Source organism: Hypomesus transpacificus, chromosome 26 (assembly GCF_021917145.1).
Source record: "Hypomesus transpacificus isolate Combined female chromosome 26, fHypTra1, whole genome shotgun sequence".
NCBI classification, from domain to species: domain Eukaryota; kingdom Metazoa; phylum Chordata; class Actinopteri; order Osmeriformes; family Osmeridae; genus Hypomesus; species Hypomesus transpacificus.
The window spans coordinates 204,784-213,632 of NC_061085.1; the positions used below are offsets into that span (position 1 = coordinate 204,784).

Sequence of the window (8,849 nt, forward strand, 5' to 3'; positions counted from 1 at the left end):
CAGTTATCTAAAGGTAGGATATGTGATGTTATCCTGTATTCCATGCAGTCAGGGAATCTCCCCCTCCTGCAGTCCCGTAGTGGACAATCTGATGGTGAGGAAGCGCTGAATTCTGATTTAAAATTTGAGTTGGATTGTGCAAGGTTTTTATGGAACAATTATCCCTCAGTACAAGCGCAAATAACACTGCTGGATGTAATCTTCATTATAATCATGAAATTGAATGAAAAAAACGTGTATGAGGAAAACTGAATATATAAATATTACGAGTAATGTTCTTCACACATTCAATTTACATTTAGTCATTTAGCAGACGCTCTTATCCAGAGCGAGTAAGTACAGGGACATTCCCCCAGAGACAAGTAGGGTGAAGTGCCTTGCCCAAGGACACAGCATCATTTGGCACTGCGGGGAATTGATCCAGCAACCTTCTGAATACTAGCCCAACTCCCTCACCGCTCAGCCATCTGACTCCAAATTTCTGCAGTCTGACTACAGTACGGTCATCTGCGTCGCCAATTCCAACTGTTTCCAAAATGTGCGTAGGCCTACGGGAGGGTCAGAGTTTGCGTGGAGGACTGCACATTCTCCCGTCAAGTTTGTTTTTTCATAAATCACAATCTTTGCGTTGAACGTGGCGTACACACATTTTCAGCCCCGTTTTGTGCGTACGCAAGCTTCATAAATGAGACCCAAGGACCCCTGAATAGACTTTCCCAGGGAGGCTGAGGATTGTGATCCCCCTAAAGTTGGAGCACACCCTCTGGTCCCCCTTTTTAAAGAGGGGAACCACCACCCCGGTCTGCCAGTCCAGAGGCACTGTCCCCAATGTCCACGCGATGTTGCAGAGTCAAGTCAACCAAGACAGCCCTACAACATCCAGAGCCTTGAGGAACTCCGGGCGGATCTCATCCACCCCAGGGGCCCTGCCACCGCGGAGCTTTGTAACCACCTCGGCGACCTCAGCCGCAGGGATAGAAGGGCCCCCCCGATGTCCCCAGACTCCACATCAGAAAGCGTGTTGGTGGAATTAAGGAGGTCTTTGAAGTATTCCTTCCACCGATCCAGGACGTCCCCCGTCGAGGTCAGTAGCGCACCATCCCCACCATATACAGCGTTGACAGTGCACTGCTTCCCCTCCTGAGTCGCCGGATGGTGGTCCAGAACCTTTTCGAAGCCGTTCGGAAGTCATTCTCCATGGCCTCGCGGAACTTCTCCCATGCCTGGGTTATTTCCTCCTTGACTGCCAAAGCCGCTTTCCGCTTGGCCTGCTGGTACACATCAGCTGCCTCTGGAGTCCCCCCAGCCATTTAAGTCCTTAAGGCCTCCTTCTTCAGCTTGAACTCGATGGAGCAGCCAGTTGCGGTTGTTCCAAAATGAGCCGTTATGGCAAAACCAACTCAACTGCATGTATAGGCTTTAAATAATAAAGGTTTATTTTAAAGTATATCAGCCACTGTAGGCCTACCATAATAGTGTATATATAGCCTAGGTATATTCAGGGCTCGACAAATTTTGGCAACCAAATTGTGACAAGTGGTAACCTAATCATCACCCCTGGTTGCCCTGGCAACCACATTAATGTAGCCCACTTTTTTATGTACTTTATTTTCATTACAAATAAATCATCATTGATGGCATTCGAGCATATGCTTTGCGGATGTTTAAATTTGCGTTCTGATTTGTTTAGATGGAGTCAGGTGGCTGAGCGGTGAGGGAGTCGGGCTAGTAATCTAAAGATCGCCAGTTCGATTCCCGGCCACACCAAATTACGTTGTGTCCTTGGGCAAGGCACTTCACCCTACTTGCCTCGGGGGGAATGTCCCTGTACTTACTGTAAGTCGCTCTGGATAAGAGCGTCTGCTAAATGACTAAATGTAAAATGTTAATGTAATGTTTACTACGTCGCCTCTGTCAGATATAGGCTAATTGTTATATTTTCCACATATGCAGGGTTTTGATACAGAAAAGCATTTTTCATTCACAATGGCAAGATTAGCCTATAGCCACATCCGTCGCTAAGGGCGGGGCATAGGGGCCGGGTTTAAAAACAGATCAAAGACAGTATATAAGAAGATGGATATCTATAAGTGGTTGAAAAGCCCAACAACAGTCTCCTCTGCCACAATTGAAACAACACCGACGCCTGATGTTGGAGGAGACTAAGTTGACAGTCTGAGCCTGATGCTAGCTCCGTGGAGCCCGACCCTGGGCCTGGCAAGTCAAGTGCAACCACGACTGGGGCAGCATTTGGGCCACAACAAATGCCTGTTGAATCAGTGGGTGTGAGTGACCTCGGCACAGACAAACCCAAACAGGTTGTGTTGAGGAAATATCCAGTTAAAATGTTTGGTTCAAAAAAGCGATCATTTTCCCATAGCTGGTATTTGGACAGGGACTGGCTTGAGTACTCAGTGGAAAAAGACTCCGCATTTTGTTATGCCTGCAGGAAATTCAAATCTGCATCATCGGACGCGACCTTCTCCATTAACCCTCACGCTCTCCTCATTGTCTATGCAGCTTGCATTTATTCCTCGCCCTGTCTCCGGGTCGTTGTGACCCACAGCTCCGTCTATTACGCCATCTTCGCGCTGTGTCGGGGTCATTGTGACCCACACTGGGGGAATATAAAGGATTCACTTTATTTTTTTTGTATTATGAGAAGTTGTCAGAAGACCGCTGTGGGTCACAAGGAACCGGAGACAGTGCGGGGTTGCGTAATAGACGACACAGACGTTGCAGGCAGAGACAGCACAAAGAACAAGCAACTCCCCTTGTGGTCTAGTGGCAAGGCTGCAAGGCTGTCAACTCCACAGCCCTGGATTGCTCCCCGGCCAGGGAAAATATGATTTATTTATATTTTTTTATGTAGACAGATAATGTTTCACTTTTATTTTTGTATTACGAAAGGTCGTCAACACGAGAGTGGCGTAACAGACTAGGTATGGTGAGTCACAGCGCAGACTAGGATACAGCGCGAGAGTGTAATAATAGGCAGGTAGACAAGGCTAGAAATAAAAAGTTTCACTTTATTTATTTATTTTTGGCTATGAAAAAGTTGTCACATTGTCAGTTTGACTCACCACGACCCCAAAACGGCACGAGAGTGGCGTCATAGACTAGGCAGACAACGCGAGGAATAAAATCAAATGTTTCACTTTATTTTATTTGTTTTTGTACCATGAAAAGTTGTCACACCGTGCATGACACCGTGCATCACAATGACCCTCAGACAGCACTATGGATAGACCTCCAGCCTGCCGTCCTGATACATCATCTATTCATCCCATGCATGTAGTGGTGGTGGTGGTGGTGGTGCTGCTGGTGGTTGTGGTGCCGGCAGCGGCAGCAGCAGGAGCAGCAGCAGCAACAGCACTGTGCTGTGACTTGAGCAAAGCCCATCTTCTGCACTCGACTGAGTTGTTCAGTCTCCTGCACACACTCCCGCAGGTCGTCCAGGGTCAACGGGAACCTCTCCTTGGCCGAAGCCCAGCTCAGTGGGGCATGTGGGGCAGTATACACGCGAACAGGATTTGCAGACATGCCTCTTACAACCGCGACAAACCGTGAACGTTTTACGGTCCTTCTTCACCGTGCAGACTTGACATCTCTTCCTCTTACTGGCAGGGACCGGCGAGGTCGGTCCTGCCGATGAACAGGCGGCGGCGGCGGCGGCTGCTGCGCCATCCTCTTCGGGTTGTTGTCGAGGAGGTGGATCGCGACAGCTGGCCATCCGTAGATCTTTCACAACCGCGGCAGCAGCTTCCGCGCGGGGCAGACATCGTCTCCTCTCGATCAGCGGAGTCACGAGGGCCCTCCCGAGCTGCTTGAGGAAAAACCTCCTCTTGTTGCGCTTACGCGGCATCCAGTTGGGGTTGACCTCTCTCCATATCACAAAGGCATTGTAGGAGGAAACGTCAACGATGTTGCTGAAGATGACGAGGGGCCACCGGGCCGTCTTCCTTTTACAGCTGTAGGCCGCGATGACCTTGTCCAGATTGTCTACACCTCCTTTGTTGCGGTTGTAGTCTAAGACGATGGGCGGTTTGCCGTTGTTTCTGTCGCTGATTTCGTCGTTTGTGTGGCGTGTGCTAATGAGTAAAATGTTCTTATTTTTCTTTGCGAGGTAGGAAACCAGAGTGGTGGTGGGAGTGAAGGCGAACTGCGACGACAGCACCCGTCGCCTGTTCGTCGTCGTCAGCAGCTCGGACGGGAGCTCGGTCCTGTTCTTTCGCACGGTGCCAACCATGGTCATGTTTCTCGTCGCCATGAGCTCTCGTCCGAGGTCATAGGAGGTGAAGAAATTGTCACACATGACATTGCGATCCTTCAGGCCGTCTGTCATATCGAGCACGACGCGCATCCCCTGGCTCCTCTCCGGGGCTCCGTCGCTCGACTTCCCGGAGTAAACTTGCATCTTCCAAGCGTAGCTTGATTTTGCGTCGCACGTGACCCACGACTTGATCCCATACTTTGCCGGTTTGCTCGGCATGTACTGCCTGAAAGGACACCGTCCTCTGAACGCGACCAGTTGTTCATCCACGGTAACTTCGGGCCCTGGGTCGTAGAGGCGGGGTAATCTCTCTACCCACATATCCCAGACCTCTCGTATCGCCGCCAACTTGTCCGTGGCGCGTCTCGCCGCTCGCGTCCCACGGTCGTCAAATCGTATCGACGTCGAATAGGTGTAGAAGACTTTCAGCTGCATGGTAGCGCGGAAAATCGCTCTGCCGCTTTGCGCGTCCCATAGACTGGCGGCCGCTTTGCCTCGGGACTTGTACACCCCTGACAGGATTAGCAGCCCTATGTAGGCACGTAGGTCAGAGGCGTCCATGGCTTTCCACTCCTCTCCGCGTTTCAGATAGCCTTCCCGATTTGTCTCGTCCAAGCGTTGGAAACGGCGTACGCTGTGGGTCCTCTGAGGGTCCTCTCACGGCTGTCACGTTGCGACAGCAGCCTCGGATTCCTCAGATACGCAACCGTAGGCCATTCAATTTTGCCATCTTTCGACAAGAAAGTATCTCTGTCGATTTCAGGGGCTCGGGCGGCGGCGGCTGCTGAGTTGTCGTCGACTGCATTATACTCTTGCCCGTCTGCTTGTTCCGACACATGCTCCGCGTACTCTTGCCCGTCGTCTTTTTCTTCTTCTTCTTCTTCCTGCTCCTCTGCCACATGCTCCACACACTCTTCGCCGTCTTCTATTTCTGACACATCCTCGGTCTCCTCTTCGGACTCACTTTGCTCGATATTTGCAAACATCTGTTGTAGAACTTGCAGGGCACTGAAATCCCAAGCCATAGCTGCGTGACCCTAGACAACGGCTGTCCTGACCCCCAACGAATGTGTGTTAGTAGCACTTGCCTACAGCTCACGTGATTACATGGACAAATGATTGATGACATGATCGACGATCGTAAAGGCCGTGGTTGGACTAAATGGAGTGGGAGAGTGGGATGTTTATATATTTATATAAAGGTATATAAAGGCAGGCATGTCTCGCCGCGGTTTGCCCTGACGCTCGACCTGACGTCGCCCCGGCCTCAAATTCCAAGGGGTGACACCCCTCTGGGCGAGCGAGCGTGCGGGCGGGAGGGACGCCCGGCCAATTCTCCCGCCTAGAGGGATCGACGATCGTGAAGGCCGTGGTTGGACTAAATGGAGTGGGAGAGTGGGATGTTTATGTATGTAAGTAAAAGTATGAAATTATAAAAGTGACCAACAGGTAAGTTCGTCTATCACGTAACCCACAATCGTTCTTCATAATCACAATAGCGTGATAATATTCCACTCCACGAGGCCTGCCATGCCCAGGCCATGCCAGGCGGGCGTGCGGGTGGGCAGGCATGTCCCGCCGCGGTTTCCCCTGACGCTAGACCTGACGTCACAGGCCTAACACGCCTCCGGGCGAGCGGGCGGGCCGGCGGCCGGGCAGGCAGGCAGGTCCCGCCGCGGTTTCCCCTGACGCTCGACCTGACGTCACAGACCTAACACGCCTCCGGGCCGGCCGGAGGGACGCCCGGCCAATTCTCCCGCCTAGAGGGATCGACGATCGTGAAGGACGTGGTTGGACTAAATGGAGTGGGAGAGAGCGATGTTTATATATATTTATATATATATTCTCCGGCCGAGAGGGAAAGAAGTTTGAAACAGCACAGGAAATCTCTCTCTCTCTCTCTCTCTCTCTCTCTCTCTCTCTCTCTCTCTCTCTCTCAAGCCCTAGCCACCTAGTGTTAACTAGTGATATAACGTGGTATATTTACTTTGAGGGTCACAATGACCCGAAGGTAGCGCAAGGGTTAGGCGATCAGACATGATTTATTAATCTTCGTCTTTGCTCCAGAAGAACATGTCAACAATCTATAATGACGCCGTAACATACCACGATGTTATGTTAGGCCAGTGGTCACCAACCTTTTTAGGCCAAAGATCACCGACCTTTGCCTTGGTGACCCGAAGATCTACCTATTGAGGCGTTGAGAGACAGAACAGACTCCAGACTGAACTTACAACTTAACTTTATATTTGGCCTTATTGTAATTGAATGAAATCAAACACTTTGTGAACAATATGAACAAGAAAAAACACTTTTGCAATGAGCAGGCTGGATATGAACGGTTTTATTTATAAACTGAAGTTACAACACAACACTGACAAATTTCTCATGTGACAAGTCAGTGTGATGGCTGTGACTGAACACTGTCTGTGAGTGCCTTGTAGTTTGGCTCATAAGCAGAGACAGCCAGTCTGAGGCAGTCTGTGAGGTGTCTGTCAGTAAGCCGGCTCCTGTACTTGGATTTGGTGATTTTCATCTGTGAAAATGCCATTTCACAGAGGTAGGTCGATCCAAAGTAGGCACTCACTTTTAGTGCACATGCACTGAGGAGAGGAAACTTCTCTCGGCTGACAAGTCCCCAAAAGTCACTGTCCCTTGACCTGGCTTTCAGCTCAATGTCATTTTGCAAATCAAGCATCTCCATGTCCACTCCACTTGGCAAAGCAAATGCTTTCTCGAATTGGTCTGCAACCTCCTCTGTATTAATAGGCAGGAATGGGTTTGAAAGAAATGCAGCAATATCCTTCATGATTTCTAACTCACCAAAACGTCGACTGAACTCCGCTGCCAGTTTGTCCAGGTGCACACAGTACTGCTCAGGGTGAAAGTCAGAAGAGTCTTTGATGGACTGTGAAATTTTTTCCAGGTTTGTAAAGTGTGTCAGCGTCCCTTTCCTCAGATTCGTGGTCCAGACACAGAGTTTGGCCTTGAACGCATTCACTGCGCTGATCATGTGGAGGAGGTGCCGGTCTTTTCCCTGGAGTTCGTGGTTGAGCGAGTTCAGTTTTCCGGTTAGGTCCGTCAGAAACCCCAGGTCCAGTAGCCACGCATCCGTTGAAAGTTCCTCGTGCTCCTCGTTCCTTTTCGACAGAAACGTCTTAATCTCAGGCAGCAAGTCTGCGGTGACGGTCAATAGTTCCTTAAACAAATCCCCATCTGTAAAAGGTCTCTTGTGTTTAGCCAAAATGTGGCTAATACGAAATGACGCCTCAGTTGCAGCCTTACTTTGAGACGTAGGTTGTGAGAAAAGCGACTGTTGAGCCTTCAACTCCACTTTCAGCTCCTGAACTTTTTTGGCGCGGATTGCGCTCTTTGGTGGATAGCAGTCTTTGAATTTCGGATGGTTAGTGTTGTGGTGCCGCTCCAAATTCCCTCGCTTAGACAGTGCATGTGGCTGGTGGCACAACATACACACACTCTTGTCTTTTACCAAGGTAAAGATGAATTCCTCCTCCCATTCATGATGGAAACTGTAGTTTTTCGCCCTCTTTCGTGGTGCCTCTGCCATGCTTGCTAACACTATGTGGACAACACGGCCGGGTAAATAAACAAACCAACGGCAACCACGCCCACAGGTATCCTGGGATAGCAGGTCTCTCAAAGGTCGTCTTCGGGAAAAAACGCCCATTTATTCTGTCGGTGAATTGCTTTGCAACACGCACAGGCCAATATGCAAATCCAGGTACAAGAGAACGCGCGTTCAGTTTAAGAATCCTCCGCGTTCATGAATTAGTCGGAGATCAGTATTTCTGAATTTATTTTGGAGATCGACAGGGAAAGTCTCCGAGATCGACACGTCGATCGCGATCGACAGGTTGGCGACCTCTGTGTTAGGCTATAATTAGGCTACGTTTGTCATCCCATGAGCATAATAACATTCATTGAATATTGGTTAAATCTGCTTTAAATAACGGAAATAAACTTTACAAATAACCGTCATGTATGTGTGCAACCATTTGTTACAATAAAGGCAGGCAACTGTAGATTATCAAGCCAATTCTCCTTGTTCTCATTCAGCTCAGGTAAATCAGCAATTATTTGATGGTCCCTTTTGTGCTCGTCTCCTGTTCGTATCCGCAAGCACAACGTTTCCAGGCAACTTTTCAAGAGACATATATAAGGGGTGCTAGTTTACCCATTTCGGATTGGTTTCAAACTTAGCAAAAATATTCTATGAAAAAGCCTAGTAGTATGAGGCAGGGTCGAGAAACAAACTAAAATTATTGGGGAAGATAGCTTTAGATATGTTGACTGGAGTTATTAGAATAAAAACGACCGGACGAGTCGGGTAGCAAATTGGAAATGCAATACCACCTACATCCACCGGGGCCGATGCCTCAAGCCGAGGGAGTAGCATGTGGCTGCAGAGCCGGAGAGCTGCAGTTTCCGGACCGCTGTTTCAGGATCGCAGTTCTAGGACCCTCGTTTTATCTGACAGCGCCACGTAAGGAGTTGGATAAATATGGACCGGAATAATATAATCAATATCTTCCTGCAGTAGTGAATATTGTAGGAT

The 8,849-nt window shown here is 49.3% G+C and overlaps 1 protein-coding gene across 1 annotated transcript; it reads right to left on the minus strand.

Moving 5' to 3' along the window:
* Positions 1–2,465: 2,465 nt before the first annotated feature.
* On the minus strand, positions 2,466–8,472 carry LOC124487574 (piggyBac transposable element-derived protein 4-like). Its single transcript, XM_047050002.1, has 3 exons — positions 8,469–8,472; positions 3,658–4,848; positions 2,466–2,617 (listed from the first exon to the last, which is right to left on the minus strand). The coding sequence occupies exons 1-3, from the start codon at positions 8,470–8,472 to the stop codon at positions 2,466–2,468; spliced, it is 1,347 nt and encodes a 448-aa protein (XP_046905958.1).
* Between the last annotated feature and the right edge of the window lie 377 nt (positions 8,473–8,849).